The sequence below is a fragment of the Martes martes genome (genome assembly GCF_963455335.1).
Source record: "Martes martes genome assembly, chromosome: 12".
Lineage (NCBI taxonomy): Eukaryota > Metazoa > Chordata > Mammalia > Carnivora > Mustelidae > Martes > Martes martes.
In genome coordinates, this window is record NC_137900.1 from 15,659,421 (window position 1) to 15,681,113 (window position 21,693).

Here is a 21,693-nt window from a genome sequence, read left to right on the forward strand (position 1 = left end):
CCTATTTTTGACTGACCAGAAAGTCCTGTGACGCGAACATGAATGTTCTAAATATTTTTTTTTTTCCTCTAACCTTCTCGATTGTCACAGCGAAACATCCTGCAGATATGGCCCTTGCTTCATGGAAGCAAATTAAGTTAATAGCTTTATAGGCATAAATATTCCAGAACTAATGCATTCATATTTGACCTTCCGGAATTAATACCAACAATAATAATAATAGCCAGCATTGATCAAACACTTACAATGCACCAGGTGTTTTTTTTTTTTTAAGGTGTTTCACAGGTATTTACACTTTAAGTAGAAACTTTAATCTATTTTATAGGCAAGAATTGAGTCATAAAGAAGTTAAATAATTTGCCCAACGTTGTAGAGCTGGTAATTTGTAGAGCCTGGATTCCAATCCAGGATATCTGACTTTTCTTTTTTAAACCGACATTATTTCTAAAACAATTTTAGGCTCAGGCTCACATAAAACTGAGCCAGTAGTACAGACTTCCCTTGTACCCCTAATCTATACACCACCCCCTCCAGCATGGTACATTTGTTACAGCGGATGAACCCACACTGACACATCCTTATCCCCCAAAGACCACAGTTTATGTTGGGATGGGTGCTGTAGATTCCACAGGTTTGAACAAATATATAATGATCTATACCTGTCGTTGTCAATCAAACAGAACAGATTCATGACCCTAAAAGTCCTCTGTGTTCCACGTATTGATCCCCCTGCCACCAGCCCTGGCAACCACTGATCTTTTCACTGTCTCCCGTTTTGCCTTTTCCATGATGTCATATTGTTAGAATCATGCAGTATGTGGCTTCGAGATGGGCTCCATCTGCCTTTTAATGACAACACTGCACTGCACCACTGACCCTTGTTATCTATAGTGCGGATCCTGTATGTGTCATTAGCACAGACACACACACACACCCCAACTCTATCTACCGCAACCATCTGATGCACAGCGCCTAATCATTTCCCTCTCTCTGCCATCTTCCAACTCACCCTATTTTTTGCACTTTTCCCACAGTCATTTTCTAGAATCGGGGATCAGGAGCACCAGCATGTAACAGCATCAGCTGTGCCGCCATCCATGGCAGTAGAGATCGGGACTCCCGTGGTCTGGCCTGGGCTACCGGCACAGAGGGGCTGGTTGGATGTACTTCAGCATCCCACATGTGGGCCTAGTACATACTGTCTACTGAGACTCTCTATAAAACCAGGTCTGACTGTATCATCTCCTACCCATTCTCCTGTCCAAATTCCTTTGAGGCCCCCTGCTACACAGAGAATAAAACCTCAGCAGGGCACCCCGTCTGGCTCAGTCCCTATCTTCTGCCACATGGCACATCCAACCTGCAGTCTTTCTACCTGTGCCTTCACGTCCAGCTGTGTGCCTGGCCTTGAGTCGCCACCTCTGTCTAGGAGGATCCTTCCTACCCTTCCCTCAAGGCCAACGTCAAGTGTTATATCCTTCTCCATGCCTTCTTGGGTGCCCTCAGGAGGACCAGAATGTGTCTTCCTCTTCCTTGTATTCCCAACACGTGCTTTGTACCTCAACTATGACACAGCCAGCACTGATGGTGCTTAGTTGCTCATTCTTATCACAGTCCACCTTATCACTAACCCCAGGACTGGTATCTTACTCATCTTTCATCCACAGCATCTATCCAAATGCTTTATACATAAGTCTTCTAACATTCAATTAAATGTCAAACATTCATGCTAGATAATGTTCAACAACAGTTGAGAAGCAGCTCAAGAACAGGCAGAAGCTGGTAAGCAACACTTCTCAAACTGAAATGTGCATAACAATCATCTGGGGGTGTTGTCAACATGCAGATCCTGGTCCTGCTGGTCTGGGAAGGCATCTGAGACCTGCATTCCCAGCCTGCTCCCAGGTGATCCTGCTGCTGCTGCTGCTGTCCCTCCCTGAGCAGTCAGGCCCCAAGGAGTTGTGGTTGAATGGGGTCAGATCCCAATTATTGTTTAAGAAAGCTCCAAGTATGTCCCATTTCTCATTTCTTTTGTTTATATGAACTACTTTAACAGTCTTCTCCCTACTGTATTTGTGTTCCTTAATCAGTCCTAACTTAAAATGTTAACACACACACACACACACACACACACAAAAGCAGCAGGTAAAATAAAGACTGTGTTCTTAAAAAGGGACACCATGGGGGCGCCTGGGTGGCTCAGTGGGTTAAAGCCTCTGCCTTCGGCTCAGGTCGTGATCCCGCGGTCCTGGAATCGAGCCCCACATCGAGCTCTCTGCTCGGCAGGGAGCCTGCTTCCCTTCCTCTCTCTCTGCCTGCCTGTCTGCCTACTTGTGATCTGTCAAATAAATGAATAAAATCTTAAAAAATATATATTAAAAAAATAGCGGGGACACCATGGGGCCAAAATGGAATCACTTATGCAAAGTTATCAAACTGGGGCTTAATACCTAATCTAACCTAACCTAATTGCAGTTCCAGCCACCCCCAGAAATGTAGTCTTAACCGTTCATTCTGAAATTTCTGATCAGTACCAATGAGGTAATCTGTCACAAGAACTCTCCTCATCCCATCCTGCCCCGCCCAATGAAGGAAGATGATGTAATGCGCATGACTGATTAGACCCCCTGCCATTCCCCTTGAAGATGACCTTCCTTGTAACAATCCTTCCTTTTCTTTTGCTAATAACTCCCTTGCCCCACTCCCCTTCCTATAAAAACCTTCCATTTCTTAAACCTGTGAGCATCTCTGTACTTGAATACGTCGCTGCTTAATTCATAAACTGCTTAATAATTAAGCCAATTGTTCTTCAGATTTACTCAGTTGTATTTTTGCTGTTGAACTTGACACCCCAGCCCACACACTCCATACTTGTAAGGATTCTGCATCCTTTCTAACTTTACCATGGTCTAAGTTCATGAAAAGACTGTTCTCTTTGCCAGAAGTTAACCCAAAGTTGTGTTCAAATAGCATACTTTAACAATGGCAAAATTGCATTCCAGGAAAGGCCTATGACTGTTCTGTGTTTTTTCCTAGTCATTACGCTTTTTGTCCTTCTCGCCCATGCCGCCATGTCTCCTGGGAGCACTGCAGAGCAGAGACTAGGGGCCAAACGACCAGATTTAGTTAGAAAGAGGGAATTTTTTTTTTTTTTTTTTAAATAGCGAAGCAGGGAATGCACTTTACCAGTATTAATGCCTTCTGTTATTATCCACGCTCCTGTTGTCTCTGCAGCTTTGACCAAACCATGGCTGAAGATCTCTTTAAGTTTGGAGGGCATCTTGAAGTTCTGGATGCCCCCGTGGACCGAGATCACCAGCTTTGGCAGTTCCATCTTCCACTCTTTCAACATTAAATGTAACAGATGATCCGACTTTGTATCATAAGAAGTCCTAATATACTGGAAAATATGCACAGACACATGTACATAAAATAGGAAAAACTACATGCCAGTAACAATGAGCACACAGCAGGGCCACTGAAATGGCCAAAAATTAAAAGGAAGTGTCTGAGATTTCTTTAAAAGTTCATCTTTGTATAATGGAAACATTTACTTTGAAAGGATCCCACACCCCCTGTAAGTTCCTTCTGGGAATTGCAAGTCACCGTAGGAAGGCTTCCTCTGACTCTCAGGGTTGGCCCACCAATGTTCTCTAGAAGGTCTGAGATGAGGCAGAAGTGCTTCAGACTGGCAAAAACCACTACTCCAGGAAACCCATTTAAAAAAAAAAAAAAGCTTTTAGAAATAGGTGAAGTGGGGTTTTTCAAACATGCTATTGATGAGGGAGCAGGAGGCTAGCTGAAGACAAAGCACAAGCTGAACCCCACCCCCACCCCTGTGTGGGATGTGTGTGACATTCTTCCAGGGATCTCCCAACTATCGTAATACTAATACATTGCTAGAGGGGAAACAACCTTAACTTGACAATGGGAAGGCCTCCACTGTCTTGTAGGTCCTCTTCTGCATTTGAAACCTCCCTTTTCTTTATGACCCCAACTCCCGAGTGTATATAATCAGCCACACCTCAGGACCCCAATGCCTCAGTTCTTTCTGCCCACAGGGTCCTGTTGCTGCACTTTAATAAACCACCATTTTGCACCAAAGATGGCTCAAGAATTCTTTCTTGGTGGTCGGCTCTGGACCTCACCCCACCGAACCTCACCTATATTCCAAAAACACATCACTATGACTTCTAATATACTCGAGTATTTCATATATTTCCATAATTTAAATCAAATTATGATCCAGGAGCATGTATATTTACTATAAATTTAAATTCTAACCATTCCCTTTATATAGGACTATCCCTCTGAAAATGTCTTTCTTCCAAAATAAGTACTTTTCACAAGAGTCATATTTTTGACTAGTCAGTGCAACCCAAAGAAAAGATCAGAGAAATCCGAATCAGCAGGTAAGACCAGAATCATTTTGTGTTTTGCCCAAGACCACGGTGTATGGCTGACTCTCTTTTCCCAACAGACGCAGCCACATACAGACTTAAAATCATACTGAGAGGAGTGTGCCATCCTTAAGCATAAGCTAACAAGACCAAGTCAGATTTACAGGTACAAGGACAGTAAACCATGAATTAGGAAACTATACCATAAAGAACCACAGGTAGAGACCTTCATACATAGGCAAATAGAATTATCACCTATCTTCCAGAACGTACTAGTGACTTAAAACAAGCGCCTATTTACCTTTGAAATTCTTAAAACATAATCCCTTTATTAACATGTTGGACTGAACATCGAGTTGGTACAGCCATCACAGAATATAATAGAACCTAAGGATAATCAGGATTCAATTTGTAAGTGGGGAAAATGAGTTGCCATGGCTTTAGTACATATTCAAGCAGTAGGAAAAAATACAAGTCGACCTTTGAGAAATGGTTTGTGCTGCTCCAGATCCTGAATAAGGGCAGAGGAGACAGCTCTGACGTGTGTCCACTGAGCTCAACTCTCTCCCAGGTGCCTTTCTTTCATTTAAAAGTCCTTTTAGTCCTAGCAGATATTCCTGCTTGAGATTTCAGATAAACAACCTTGATTAACTAAATTATCAGCACTAGTCTTTTCTTCCAAAGGCCAACCGAAGATGGTGCTAAAGGTTAATGACTTTCTTGCCCCCACCCCCTCCTTTATAACTAACTCAGACATAGATTTTCCTCAAATCATTTGTGGAATGAGGTGGTAGGGATAAAGCTGGGAAGGACAATGCAGGGGTGGGAAATGAATAACCAGCTCTCGCAGCTTTCCTGCTTCTCAGAGAGAGCAAGAAGTACAATTCTGGGCTTCCATATAGAAGGTAGCTTCTTCTCTTCTGAGAGATCGAGTAAAATGCATTCAGGTACTCAGGATCTAATGCTAAGCATAAAACCTAGGAGTGATCAGGAGATCCGTTGAACCACATTTTCAGTTCTCCAGTATGCACCATATTCTCCCTTGGCCTTCCCCTAAGCCCAGAGTGTTCTTAGCCCTCTAACTCAGCTGACATCGAACACCTCACTCATCCTTCTGATCTCAGCTTAGCTGTCCCTACTTCCCGATGGCTTCCTTGACACACACACACACACTGCCTCAGAAAACCGGGAGTTACGCATTCCATTTTCCCAAAGAGCCCTATATTCCCAACCAGAGCACCCCCATACACACCCTATAATTACCCAGGGTAATTGTATATTTACCTCCTATTTCCCTCACTAGACTGCAAGCAGTTAGGACATGGAACATAAGCTCTTTGGGGCATAGCAAACTACGAGCACCTAATAAATCTTTGTCAAGTGGATGAAAAAAATGAGGAAATGAAGGCAATCATGAATAAACATAGAAGCAAAAGGAGGAAGACAAAAACTTAAGGGGAAAATTACATACAGAGTTCTGTGAGAGTCAGCTTCCAAAAAAGATTACAGAGGAAAATAAGGACCGTTTTCTCACCAACTAAAGAGAACATCAACACACAAAGCTAAACGCAGAGAATTAAAAACTGGAAGTGTAGATTACCATATTACAAAAGTTGATTATGATTGCATTCTTAAGAACTGTTGTTTCAAATCCATCCAACTGATGGTCACACTCCAGGGTACAGCTGATTCTAAGCTTTCCTGGGGTGACCACCACCCCCCCACCCCCCCTTCACAGGTTCCCCAGGGAAATCTGCCCCCGAAAAAACAGCAGGTGATTAATAAGCTCAAGAAAAAAACACCTGATAGCTGACCCACAGGTATTATGCAAATTACATGCAAAATTATCTTATTAGGGACAGGAGCAAGACTGGCCTGGAAAGCCTATGGACAATCATCACAAGGACATCGCAGGCACAAACAGCCACAAGGTACTGGTGATTGCTATGGCCATGCTTCAGCTAAAACCATGCCTTTGGCAGTGACTTTCCTCCATTCCTTAACAAAAGGACAGCCCTTTTGCAACTGTCTCAAGAGCTTTAAGCCATTCTCCATAGAGAAGGCATAAGCTTGCTAAAAATGAGTTAAATATAAAGCTTGTCACACCACACCCGGGAAAGGTCCCATGTCCCTCAGACAGAAAGGAAAGAGAAGGGTCAGGTCATTTTTGCGAAGAGGTCAATAACACAGATCATTTTTGCAATAAAACTCAGTCATCTGATCATCTACACTTGGAGAGAAGATTTGCAGAAATATTTGGAGGTCATCCTCTGTTAAAAACAAGCAAAAATAATGTGAGTTATTAGCGAACCTTGGAGTGGTGGGTGTGCTCTCCATCTTGAAAATTAATAGTGCCAAATGTGTCTGTAGGGCTTTTTGTCGTATGCTTTTCAACAGACCATTGTTCATTTTCATTACCGTTGGCAGCTGAGATGGCCCAGGAATAATCTATCCCCTGGTGGTCTCCAATCAGTCGCCCACAGTAACACCTTAAATATGGGATGAAAACCAGTTTCAGAGTAGAACACAGACAACGTTAAAACAGCAAATAGATGTAATGTTTCTACACTTTCCTAAGGTAATATACAGATGGCATATATGACAATTTTTTTAAAACCTCACATTAAGATTTAGGTTAGATTTATATCACTAATTATCTTCTGAGTTTTGAAACCCTCTCAGCGGTTCTCTCCCTTAGCTGCACCTTAAAATCATCTAGCGAATGCTTTAAAAAAATGCTAAAAATCTTGTGCACATCCATGTTCATGTAAGTATTATAAAGCATTATTTGTAATAGCAAGTGTCTGTTGACAGATGAATGAATAAACAAAATATGGCGTATACATATAATGGAATATTATTCAGTCTTAAAAAGGGAGGAATCCTGTGATACGCTACAGTAGGGATAAATCTTGAAGACATTATGCTAAATGAAATGAGTCAGTCATAAAACAAGTGTTGTATGATTCCACTTATTTGAGGTACCTAGAGTAGTCAAATCCACAGAGACAGACAGTAGAATGGTGGTGGCCAGGGACTGGAAGGAGCAGCCAACAGGGAGTTATTGTTTAATGGACACAGAATTTCTGTTTTGCAAGATGAAAAAGTTCTAAAGATCTGTTGCACGACAACGGAAATATACTTAACACCACTGAGCTATACACTTAAAAGGGTTAAGATGGTAAAAAAAAAAAAAAAATTGTACATTTTAAATATGTGCAGTTTATTTCATATCAATTATATCTCAACAAGGCTGTTAAGAAAAAAACTAAAAATCTCTAACATGCAATACTTAAGGAGAGTCAGAAAATGTTTTCATGTAAAACATAATATGTACATCAAAAGGAAAGAACATTAATGCTGAAAAACATTCAACTTCAGAGAAATATATAAACAGAGAGCTACCACAAGAAAATAGCCATGTATGAGGCTTGACTATAAATATAAATTAAATAATATAGGTGATATAATTATAAAGGAATATTTAATAAATGTTCCTGCAAATAAAGTTTTAAAAATTATTTCAGATACATGGCCATAATTTCTATTGTGTAACAAAATGAAGCAAATTAGAAGGTTAAATCTCTTTGAAACTAGAACTATGTAAAAACTAACAAACTATAATAATAATCATATTGGTGACAGGATGATAAGCTTCTCCTGTTTTGTTAATTTAAAAAATCGGGAAGAAAAATTAAAATTTGAGCATGTAGAACTTTCATGTATCTATTATATGTAAAGAGTTTACTCAGCTTTTTACGTGATTCAGGCTTTTTTGTGTGTGTATGTGTGAAAAGCAACATAAAAACGTGTACAAATTATGGGATTCAACTAAGCAAGGAAACAGGATGACAACAAGAAGTCAGAGGACCATTTCAGAGTTGTATGTGGAGGGAGGGGCCCCTGACTCAAAGGCCGGAGGAATAATCTCAAATTTACAGAACACACGTAATCAGAATCTGCTCAGAGAGAAATGTATCACCTGCTTATCTTCCGGCATGAGCGGTAGTCTTCAAAATGGAAAAACATCTATTCATAAGCTGAGTGATTCACTTCACTATGGGTTTTTCTGAACAGAACATGAATGTCTGCGGGCAACCGTAATTCACACCTGGAAAAGTAAGTCACTGACCTTGCAAAGGACCATTCTCCGTTTGAACCCACTTTGCTCTAGGTATTTTTCGAGCCTAATCCATTTCACTTGAATCAATATAGTTTCATTCCCGTTTTTACCAGGTCATTAAATTATGGCATGATGACCCCATAGAAGAAACCAATTACCCCTAATTTTTTTTTAAAGCTTCCATGTCCACCCTTTTAGAATTAAAACTTTCAGAAGTTCCAAATTATACATCACTAACTAAAAGCTTCCCTTGAAAATCAACTTTGTAAAGGTGCCAAATGCCAACTCCTTCCCAAATTATTTTTATAAATTCTATAAAACACCCATCAAAATCTTAAAAGAATTTTTCAGGGAATCTGACAAAGCGATTCTAATATTTGTATGGATGTGCAAGTTGTCTAAAAGAGTAAACTGATATTAAAAAAAAAAATAAAGTGTAGAGGACTCGCCCTGTCAGATATTAAGATACATTACAAAACTATAATAATGAAGCAGAGTTGCATTTACCAGGAACAGGAGAAGTAGATCAATGGCACTAAAAGAAAAAAGCTTAGAAACAGAGCCACAAACATATGGGAATTTGTTGTATAACAGAAATGACACCAGAAACGGCTAGGACAGACTGCTTAGTAACTGACCCCGGGACATTTCACCCTCCACATGAAAAAAGGTCTTAGCTACGTTCAAAAATGATAAGTTTCAACAACTTTTAATTTCTGGATAGTGTGAAATAGATATTTTTCTAGTATCATTCATATTCGTTACCTCTGAAGATTGCAAAGTTGGGAAAATGTTGCCCGGGAAATGTTCTGGAGAATAAAGTAGGAAGCAAAAGGAGTAAATGTAGCCTTTTCACTTCTTTTCAATATAGTCTTATACTTGCTTTCAATTTTAGCAAATTTTAAATAATTACTAAAAAATAAAAATAAAAAATAATTGGAGGAAAGGTAAAAGAGGTTAGTCAAATGGAAACGCTTCATTCAGTGTGAGGAACTGAATTGAGTCCCCCCAAATTTTTTATGTTGAAGTCCTAATCCCTGGTGTGCCTGTATTTGGAGACAGAGCCTACAAGGCAGTAATAGTTGAAATGAGGTCTTGGAGGTGGGACTCTAACCTGATAGGGATAGTGTCTCTAAAAGAGAAGGAGACACAAGAGCTCTGTCAGGGTACAGAGGAAAGGCCATGTGAAGACACAGCAAGAAAGTAGCTTCCTGCGGAATGAGAAGAGAGGCCTCATCAGAAACCAACTCTGATGGCACGTTGATCTTAGACTTACACAGCTCTGAGATAAAACTTTTATTGTTTAAACCACCCAGTCTGTGGTAGTCTAATATGGCAGCCTGAACAGACCAATACACCCAGCAACCTTATCCTTCCTCTCCTCCTCCATCTGTGGATGATGGTGTTTCCCTTTCCCCATGATTTGCCAAACTTGGGATTCCAGATTTTTTCTTTTACAAACATAAATTTAACATTGAGCCATTCCATAAGGTGAACTATGATCAAAATTAAGGAAATTTTCATTTTCTTCCATTTACAAAAGAGAAATGTAAAACCAGCTACTAACATGTAGTTTAAAATGCAAATCACCACTAACATTTGTATTCTGCTGGAGTTATTTTTGTCCATTAGGTTGTGTGATATTATGATTTATAATAAACATAGACTTGGTCTTTGCCCCGCGTTTCTGGCACAGAGCCCCAAAACCCTTGAGATCTCCTAACTGCTAAGAAAGATAAAGATGCTGGAGGTTGAATCAACCACGAATGACCAATGATTCAACCAGAATCAACCATCAATGGCCAATGACTCAGCCAATCCCACCTACATAATGAAGCCTCCATAAAACCCCAAAAGGATGGCATTCGGAGACTTCAGGTTGGTGAACGGGGGTGGGGGGGGGAGGGTGTGCTAGAAGAGTGGCTTGCTGAGAAAGAGCACAGAAGTTCTGAGCCCCTTCGCACATAGCTGGCCCTATGTATCTCTTCCATCTGGCTGTTTATCCTTTACAACATCTTTTTGAGAAACTGGTAAATGTAAGCAAATGTTTCTCTGAAATCTGGGAGCCTTGCTAGCACACTAATTGAACCAACAGAAGAGTTCTTAGGAACCTCTGAACTCTAGCCTATCAGTCAGACGCACAGGTGATAACGTGGACTTGTGACTGGCACCTGATAGGGGGGAGGAAGGGTAGTCTAGTATGACTAGGCTCTTAACCCATGGGAACTGATGCTATCTCCATGTAGATGATGGCAGAATCTAGTTAATTACCTGGTGGTGTGTTGGAAAAAAACACACACACGTCAAAACTGGTGTCAGAAATAGAGCTTGGTATGAGCACACATCACTCACAACCATAGGTCAAATACAGTGCTCTACAGGAACGAACCATCTTCATTACCCAAATAGGAAGTAGGGGCACCCAGGTGGCCCAGTGGTGTCTGACTGTTGATGTTGGCTCAGGTCGTGGTCTCAGAGTTGTGAGATAGAGCCCCGCTTCAGACTCCGTCCGCACTGAGTGTGGAGCCTGCGACATGCTCTGTCCCTCTCCCTCTGCCTCTGCCCCTCCGCCCCGCCCCCATCTCCACCGCTCACACTCTCTCTCAAATAAACAAAATATAACATAAGCAAATGAAAATGCAATGCTTTATGAGTATTTCAATTGGTAGAAGCTCTTGCCAAAGGCCCTTGCCCTTTACATGTCTCAGTAATTTAAGTAATCGATCTACTGCATTCAAATAATCACCGTCCTTCAAAAAATTCCCACATCTCTCTTTTTTAAACTTCCCTTGGAGGGGCACCTGGGCAGCTCAGTCAGTTAAGTGTCTGCCTCCGGCTCAGGTCATGATCCCAGGGTCCTGGGATCCTGATTGAGCCCTGAGCCCCAAGTAAGTATCCCCGCTCGGGGTGGGGGGTGGGGAGAGCCTGCTTTTTTCTCCCTCTTCCTCTGCCCCACCCCCCTAGCTCATGCTCTCGATCTCAAATAAATAAAATCTAAACAAACAAACAAACAAAAACCTTCCTTTGGCAAGGTAAATAGGATACACCAATAAAGTCCTTTCATTGAGTCCGTTCAAGTTGTAAGAAAGCTGTTTCAATAAGTTTTAAACAGAGTGCCTAAATATTAAAAGAAATCCTATTTATCTAAGTCTTACCTGATTAAATTCTGGCAGACCTGGCATCCTGCAGTACATCTAAATTAAAAACACAAAACCTCTGTTAGGTTAATGATATATCTGAAAGTATATTCAATGCTTGTACCATAAATACCCGTTGTTTTCCCTGGTCTAAAAATCAGGGTTTGCTGAGTACTTCCTATGTCACTCCCCAAATAGTCCCATATGTTGTTTTCCAAATTACACTGCAGCAACCATGACCTAATTAATGGAATGCTAAATTTGGAACCTAAATACCTGGATTGAAATCCCATGTATTTAACAATTTCTCTAAGCACTGGTTTCCACATTTGGAAGTAGTATCTGGCCTGTAAGGTTATTAAGAGGATTACCTGAGATGATGTGTGTAATGTATCTTACAGTGGTGCATTGCAGTATATATACTATTGGTGGCTGTTATTTTCATTACACTATGAAGGTAACAGAATTCTTGAGAATTCTGAGAATTTTAAAAAAAAATGTTTATATATTTATAAATATATAATATATAGACATATAATCATATTTAATATATAATGGTATACTATTTATGTATTAAATATATATTATATATTAGTTATAATATATATACTATTTTAAAACCATAAAACACTATCAAATCAAAAGACAGTTGGTATGATTATAAGTATTATCCTTATCCATCTTTCTTTTTGATTCAAAAGAACCCTCTGAAGTTAGGGGATCATCGTGATCATCAAAGGTCGTATTTTAGGTATAAAGAGGTTTTAACTAGAAGAGAATACTAGCTAAAACAATGCAAGAAAGGACAGCATTCAAAGAATCAGGGTTATCCTACGTTATTCAGAAACAAATACTTAGGCCTTTCATTTCTTCCCGCCCTAGCCTTTCGGGACTATCTTTTCTCAGAAGCTTCACTTCAACAACAATTTCAAAATAAGAAGGAAAAAGGCATTGTAATCAAATCTATCATATCTGTTTCTTATTAGGAACCATAAAAACAACTGATAAAAGATCAACTTTTATCTAAATTTGAAATCACAAACTACCACCTTTTTCTTCTGCACCATCAAGAAGAAAAATTCATAAAAGCTACAATTTTGAGATTCTTACTGGGATCTAAGAAAAAGAATGGCATAGCAAGATCCGTAATCATCCAATAATTTTTTTTCACAATCACATAGAGACCACTTTTTTCCATAAAATACAGATCTTGGACCATTCCATAATATGAAATTATGATCGTCAATATTCTTCTTGAGTCTGTGGACTAATGGCCTATAGGTTATCACATTTCATGATGTTCGAGATTATGAAGATGATTATAATTATGATTCCATTACAGAAGCAGAAGGACTGCGTGAGCTCGGTCTGCCTTCCATTGTAACCACCATCACATTACAAGATACCGTAAAAGATGAAGGGGAAAAAATTAGTTTACTCTGCCATTCTGTAAACATTTTATTAGGGGGTAAAATGAGAACTTCCAATCCTGGGGCTTACAAACCCCAGGTAATTCAGTGAGGGTGGGGCTAGGGGCTAGTCAATATTTAACAAAAGCAAGGAACAGTGTTTCAGTCATCCCCAAAGAACCAGAATTTCAGTGACCTCACCATGCTACCCTTGATAAGCATACAACTGTGATTTCTAAACTTTAAATGAATAAAAGGTCAAATGCTAAAAGGAGCCTAAAAATAGTGGTCTCCCTAATTAAAATACTGCTCTTCTATTTTTCCCTTCCTTTTAATTTCTACTCTCCAAGGGCAATGCCACCCAATCTTAATTTCAGGAACCCAATTACCCTGGGGAATTTTCCATAGCCCTTTATTCTCCTATCTTTCACTGGCTGCTATATTGAACTTTGTTCTACAAGTAGAGCTTCCAAAGGGTTCTCAACAACTCAGAGCGGTCAAACTCAAGTCATTCTATTCTGCTGTCCACTATCTGCTCAAACAAAAAGATTTTACTGGAAACGTGGAATTGTCCGCATAATCTGAACACAGTGCCCTAAGATATCCCAAACTGTCACTGTTGTCACAATTTTCCATAAATGCTTGAGTTGGGGATAAGGCATATTCACAATATTTTGGATATTCAATATTCAGAAGTTGTGGGGAATGGAATGGTGGAATGGATATAGCACTAGATATTTCCCTAATTCCTTTTTTAATTAAGTTTTTAAATTTTAATTACAGTATAGTTAACACAGAGTGTCATGTTAGTTTTAGGTGCACAATATAGTGATCCAACAATTCTATACAGTACTCAGTCCTCATCCTGATAAGAGCATCTTATTCCCCTTCACCTATTTAACCCATGCCCCCACCCACCTCCCCTCTGGTAACCACCAATTTGTTCGCTATAATGAAGAATCTGTTTCTTGGTTTCTTCCCCCCCCCCCTTTGCTCATTTGCTTTGTTTCTTAAATTCCACACGAGAATGAAATCATATGGTATTTGTCTTTCTCTGACTTATTTCATGTAGCATAATACTCCCTAATTTCTATTCTTCCACTAAGAGAAACAGGAGCATTAAAGAAATGAAATTCACCACAAAATTAACAGTGGCTCCATCACAGTGATGTCATTATGATCAATTTTTTCTTCTTTATACTTCATTAAGTCATTAAACAGATGTCTATCAGGAGCCTTCCACACAGTGGGCACTGTCATAGGCTCTGGGCTTGCAGTCAGGTACAAAACTGACAAGGTCCCTGATAGTACCAGTTTGTCTATAATAATCACGTATTATTTTTATAAAGACAAAAAAATAAATATTGATTAAAAATAAATAAATGCTAACTTCAGAGGTATGATTAAATCCTCTAGACAATTCATTGGGGACTGTTTCCCCCAACAGTCCCTCGAAATAGTGTTGTTTTAAAATGAAAAAATACAATTAAAAAGTGTACCTGTGAGGGTCTTTTGAGCTAGGTATGATTTTGTTACATTCCCTCTTGTTGAACACTCCTTCAATCCAGGATTTCTGGGACTAAAGAAAAAGTGTAGTTATTTTTACATTATAATTAAGTGAGAAAGCAATGTAACCATAGTAGTGCAGGTAGACAAGATATATTCAAATATCATCAAGATGAATTAAAATGCCAAGATCAACCCCAAATAGGCTAAGCATTTATTGGCTTCTATCACAGACAACATAGACACAAATGAACTAAATGTGAACACAAAACATTCACAAAACTAATACATCCATAATCTCATTTTCATCAAAATGTCCATAAATGCACAAAACTCTAGGAAGGAAGTCATGTTAAAACTGAAGCATTCCCTTAATTCTGCTAAAAGTCACTCGAAAATCTTGTGCCATAGTCCTACAGAGTGAATTTCAAGCTCTCAAATTTCAAAATTCTCACATATAAAGTCCCACTTTGGTTAAGATGTCTTGGAAGCTGGAACCTCAGTAAGATTCTGTGAAAGGATTTCCTCTAAAACTAGGACCTGGAGGATATGAAAAGTAGACTCTCACACGTGTACTCTCAGCAGAAGAGAACTTAAAAACCGAGACACTGATTTCCAGTAAATGCCTTATTTCCAGAAGACTGAGACTTACCTCCTGACCAGCGAACATTTGCCAAGAATCTCTCTCCATCCTCAAGCCAGGGAACTTACAGCCTGGACCCTAGCTGGACTTTCCCCTCTTCACACTCCTCGCGGGTAAATATAAACCACCCCAAGCCTTCAATGGACTCACATGTAGCTTGCCCCAGAGTCTTCCTGAATTGTAATTCTTTCACTCCTCTGGAATAAATTCAATTTCTCGTCATTACAGTTTGCCTCAGTTTACCTCCTAATTGGATAGACAACCTGATACACATTCTGTAAGCATGGCTTACCACAGACTGTGCTGCTTTAATCTGCACCACCCCGACCCTTCCTGAATCCAGGTGACACTGGTCCTTACTCATCCTCTTAATAAAGTCTCTCTCCCACTCTACAACACTACATACAAGTCATAGCCAAGCTCTTCCATAAGCAGAAGTCCAGAAGCAGAGGAGACTTGACCCACAATACACCCAACCAATGGATGAGCTTGGCCTTCTTATAATATGAAAATATTTTAGCTCTGTATGGTATAAAAATATAAATACAGATACAACTTTTAAACACAGGTGTTACAGCAGTGGCGAAAGGCTGGTGCACGGGAATCTGCAAGGGGGCCTTCTCAAGCTCCATGGCAGGGCAGTCCCCACCTAGGACACCTGTTCTCGTCCTACAGTCCCAGGGAATGCCCGGCACCAGACAAGGGGTTACAAATCCATCTGTGTCCCAGCTGTGCCACCTCCTTATCACACCGTCCTCAGGTGCCAGATGTTCAGGACATGCTCTGCCCTATAACATGCTGCTTTGGCGTAGAGGTGATTTTGAGCTGTAGGCACTTGAAAAACAGCAAACGCAGTGAGAGGCTTCCTCTGAACTCTCTTTATCTGCCTAAAGACAGATCTTCCAAGAGGATCTCAACTGTCATAAATCCCTGGGAGTTTTGTCAGCCCCAAAGGATTGACTCTTATCTCAAGAGAAGGGAGGAGAAGTCAATACCGCACCCAGACAAACCTGGTCACTAACTATTGTATCCCCTTCACCTTTTCTAAAAATCATTTACTCTCTTCTAAATTGCCTACATCTCCCAACCCTTCCCCTATTAAGACAGTATATAAATTCCCAAATATCATCATCTTTGGGGCATTTACTTCTGTTTTTCTGGGATGTTGTCATGACCACAATATTAAAAATTAATAAACTTGTGTATCTTTTGTTTATTTCACAGACCCAGCCATCAAACCTAAAAGAGCAAAGTTTTTCTTCTCCCACAATTATAAATGAGGCATTTATGGAATCCTCTGTATACTTTAATATGAAACTCATAGATTTTGTTCAATATTCACCAACCTTAAATATAAGTGTTGACTACTGAATAGAACTGTATATAAACAGAATCAGAATTTTGCTAAGCAAAAAGGCGGGGGGCGGGCACTGACTGAGTGGTTCCTGTGCATTTTGAACATAACAAGGAAAACTTCCCAAATCAAACTCAGTTTATCTTAAAATCATTCTATCTCTTAACCCTTTTGCATAGTCAGCAGTTTTTTAAAAGACATTTGCTAAATTGGGAAAGCACTGAAAACATACAAACTTGGAAAAATTCTGAGTCACAGAAGTTGGAATGAACTAAACCAAGTAAACTCAAAATCTACTTATTATAATAAGAAAATGACACAATCTTTTGGAATTGGTAAGCCCTGTCTCCTCTTCAAAAACTAACAATTTCATTTATTCATTCTGCAAACATTAATTAAGTCCCTAACTTTTGCAAAAAAATAGGGACTGAGAAAAAGAGTGACAGGGGAATTATTATGTTCTTCATGCTGAATTCATTTGACTAATATACTGGATGGGCCAGGCTGCACGCGGGGAATACTATGGCAGGTAAGACAAGATGTTGGCTTTGATGGAACTTGGAATACAAAGAAGGAAACAGATAATGAATTGAGATCATTAAACTGCATGTACACAAATTAACTATTAAAAAAGAGCTCCAGGGGAAAAAAAAAAAAAAAAGAGAGAGAGCTCCAGGGGCGCCTGGGTAGCTCAGTTGGTTAAGTGGCTGCCTTCAGCTCAGATCATGGTCTGAATGGGATGGAGGCCCACATCAGGCTCTCTACTCACTGGGAACCTACTTCTCCCCCTCCCTCTACCTGATACTCTGCCTGCTTGTGCTCTGTCAAATAAATAAATAAAAATTACGTAAAAATAAAAAAAAATTAAAAGCTCAAAAAGGGTCTCTAAAATAGGACACAAATTAAGCAGGCTGTGCTGTCATTCATTTCTTTACAAGACCAGACATCCGGTAGGACTATCTGAGCAAACTAATTTCTTCATGCCTGTTTGCTTATATATTAAAAATGAAGATAATAGCAATAATAATACCTCATAGTTCTGTTGAAAGGAATAGATAAATTAAAGGCTTAGAATTCTCCCTGGGACTTACTAAGGCCGTAAAGCTTAGCTATTATTATTAGTATATCAAAAAGAAAAAAATTAGTTTTGGGTGGGTGGCCAGGGAACTTAACTTTGATGTATTTTTTTTTCCCTAAAAAATACTTCCTGACCTCCAAATCCTCCTCCTGGGACCTCTCATACTAGAAATGAATGACTTCTGCAGGTCCACTTTCCCCACGGGACTCCAGCGCCCACAGGCCCGGTGCCAGTCACTTCTGCTGCCCCAGGGCCCAGCCCAATCATTACTGAATGAACAACAAAATGAACACACCTAGACTAGAACTTCAGGAATCCATGAATACAATTTTCCCTTCAAAGGTGTAAACAGGAAGCCTGAGCCATAATAAGAACATGGAAACTCTGCTCCCGCAACTCTCGGATCTTATCTCAATACTACAGGAAAAGAAAAGCAGGCTGAATTTGAAAGAGTTTCAGACAATCCCAATTTTGAATCTTACTTTTTTCCCCCCTCTACCTCATTGTGATAGCCTTTTCAATATATTCTAAAGCACATGTAGAAGAGGCTCCCATGTTTAGGACAACAGAGAGTGACTAGAAACCAAATGTTTGTTGGTTTGAATTCAACAGCCCAAATCTATTGAGGGCAAATGCCCAGTGGGCTGGCTTCCACCACTTGGAGCAGAAAACTGTCATGGATAGTGGTTGACAGTGGAGATTATGCCATTTCTGCTGCCATCACAGCAGCCTACAAAGCTGGGTGTTTATATATATATATATATATATATATTATATATTATATATATAGTGTATACACATTATATATATTTATATATATTTATTTACATATAATGTATATACATTATATAGATAGATATTTGTATGTATACGTGTATACGCACGCGCGCACACACACACAACACACCGCAGAGTGAGGGGAGGTGCTTGTTGATTGTCATTATTATTCGGAGGAGGGAAAGGCAGAAGACAAAAAAGGGAAACGGTGGGTCTCAGGCTCAGTGTGTGGCTCACCCTACAACATAATCAGATTTTACTTACAATCCCAGGCCTGAGGTAAGGGTAGCCAACAGCACAGAAATGTCCAAAACAAAACCTTCCTCTCCCTGAAAGTTTTCTACACTGTGGCATTTCAGGTCTTCCAGAGAAGAGATTCTCTCTCAGGGGAATCTCTGAGAAGGCATAGTTTTAGAGGTATTCCTTAATTAAAAAAAAATCCTACAACTATGCATGAATTGCTTTTTTAACATCCAGAGGCCTAGGTGATTGGGGGTGAAGGGGCACACAGATTATAGGTCATTTGTTTTCTTTTTTAAAATTCTTTTGTACTTAAAAAAAAATCTAATGTGTAACAAATACTTTTCCAAGTGAAGCGGACTACTTACTCCCCTTTTAATGTTCCCCCACACTACCTTCTACATATCATAGCATGAACAATGCTTAATTGCACAACAGTTGTTTTTCTCTTAAAGTTATCATAATCTACGTTAGGATAGAGTGTTGGATTAGTTATCTTGAATCTACAATACGCAGGGAGGCACCAAAATAGACCAAGCAGAGAAGCAGTGTTTTCAGACTCCAGATGGACATCTGGTGTCTCCACTATACGGCTTCTCCTCTGGAGCAAGGGCCTCTTCAAACCGAGTCACAGGTGGACCGACTTGTGCCATCTCTTGGCTCAGGGGAACAGCTTCAGGGCAAAGCAAGTCCAACCACCGAAAGAGTCCGCTCAGGGTCTCCTGTAAGGTTCTGTCCACGTCCTACAGGGATAGTTCACCCGACTCACTTGATCCAAGATTTAATCGGTCTCGGGCAAACTTAAAATAACCTAAACCCAAGGATCTGGTTCACTAACACTGCCACAAGTTGATCTCACTTTCAGTAAATACTCTTTCCAGCAGGCAGCATTTAGGCAGACTTCATAAAAAATAATCTTACATGTTTTCTTCTTTTGAGGTAGAAAAAAGTGAGCACTACTTTCGCAGGTAATGATTGTTTTTTTGTTTTTGATAACATCATTAAAAATGGAATGTCAATTAAATAACTCAAAACCTCCTAAAATGCCAGTTCTCCTCTTTAGCTGACATTTTCATTTCCTGTCTTGTTGAGCAAAGGCATTTAGAACTTCAGAATGAACATCTACGTTATATAAACTCATAAGCACATGAGTAAAGCATTTATGAATTCTCCACAGGGCCTAATGGGGAATCGGAAGAACTCAACAGTGACCAGCCAAATAGAGCATATCATAAAGGTTCAAACGAAACTGATGTCTTACTCAAACCTGCCCCTTCCCAAACTGGTGAAAGTCCCCATTATGTCAGCACTAACACAATTAGGACATCCTTTCCTCTGTTGTCACACAGGCTTCAGCTTTATCCAGTCCCCTGGGGAATAAAACATGCAAATAAAATGTTTATAATCTCCGATCATGTTAAATCATTTTGTTAAAAAGGGAAAGGAAATAGAAGTTCATTTATGAGTATTCTTTACAGCTGTCCCTGGATAGCAACATACAGAATTTAACTGAATGTCGGGCCTATTTGTTACATAACTACTCTAATCTGTTAAGATTTTCAAATTAGATGCAATTAATGAAGGATAATTGGAAGAAAGGCAGCCAGGGACAAGGGCTCCTGCCCTAAGAGGAAACCATCCTTGAAAGGATTTTACATCAACCTAGAAGGAGGCCTCTCCTCTTTCCCACATGACGGGAACACGACATGTACACGATAAAAACCTGATTGGGTGACAGGTTCATGGAAGGTTCATCAAATTAAAGCAGCCTGACAAGAAGCCCATAAAACCCCCTATACTTAGAAACTACGGTGGCAACCTTCTCAGGTCCCCTCCCTCTCCAGGAGCTTTGGGCCTATCGCTCAATAACCTTTGTTTTGCTGCCCACCACTCTTCATCTGGTCTACCTCTTCGAAGCGGTGTGACCGAGAACCAGGGCACCAAAGAAAAAGGAATTCTCTAACACAATCAGTGTTCTCCAATTTCCAAGTAGCAAAATATCCATGAACTTGTCACCCATGTACACAGATGGTCTTAAATTATGCTCCAAATATCCTGTTAAATTACCCAAAACTTGACTAGAACTTCATCTGAGTGAGCTACATAGTCTAAAAGGCTTTTCTTGGGGTGAAGTTATACTCTTTTACAAGTGTCGTTATTAGTGAAGTTATCCTTTTAAGTAATTGACTTTTAGGAAACCTCCCATACTATGGGACAAGAACTCCTTTATTTGGAATTACAGGTTAAAGGCAACTTTATTTAGATCATCCATAGTAAGGTTTATATATGTAAAGAACATTGCCATAGGATTTCACTTCCTGAAATTCAGTAGAGACACGTACCACACATTTAATTCGGTCGGATTTAAAATTTTTGCTAAAGGAGTAAGAGGTAAAAGAAACATGTGAAGAAAGAAAAAAAAAAACTAGGGGCGCCTAGTGGGGGGCTCAGTGGATTAAGCTGCTGCCTTCAGCTCAGGTCATGATCTCGGGGTCCTGGGATCGAGCCCCGCATCTGCCTCAGCATCCCTGCTGAGTGGGGAGCCTGCTTCCCCCTCTCTCTCTGCCTGACTCTCTGCCTACTTGTGATCTCTCTCTCTGTCAAATAAACAAATAAATAAATAAAAAGTAAGTGTGATCAACTTCAGTGCCATTTTAAGTTCAGAAGTACACAATTCCCAAGAGCATCAGTTCTCAACTTTTGGAGCTTGGAACCCCTTCATATTCATTATCAAGGACCTCCAAAAAGCTTTCATTTTTAGGAGTATATCTACCAACCTTTATGTACCAGAATTTAGAACTGGGACTTAAGATATTTACTCATTGTTCATTTTAAATTACAGTAATAAATCTATTTACCTATTAGTTAACATATATACTTTTCATGAAAAAAATTAGGATTCACAAAGTTTTTATCTTTATTTTTTTTCAACATAGAGAAATCAATTAGAGATCAAATCTTCACATACGATACTTTATGAGCAATGGAGATACTTTTCAAAGATATTTTGATAACTGCATTCATTT

At 39.6% G+C, this 21,693-nt stretch overlaps 1 protein-coding gene across 1 annotated transcript in view; it reads right to left on the reverse strand.

Moving 5' to 3' along the window:
- TRPM6 (transient receptor potential cation channel subfamily M member 6) overlaps nt 1-21,693 on the reverse strand; it is a gene marked incomplete at its 5' end in the record, with an annotated part of 138,637 nt that overhangs the window by 101,601 nt on the left and 15,343 nt on the right. Inside the window, 4 exon segments of the mRNA XM_080820331.1 lie at nt 3,187-3,400; nt 6,712-6,889; nt 11,679-11,717; nt 14,569-14,648. Of these exon segments, the coding sequence (XP_080676457.1) occupies nt 3,187-3,400; nt 6,712-6,889; nt 11,679-11,717; nt 14,569-14,648 (511 nt within the window).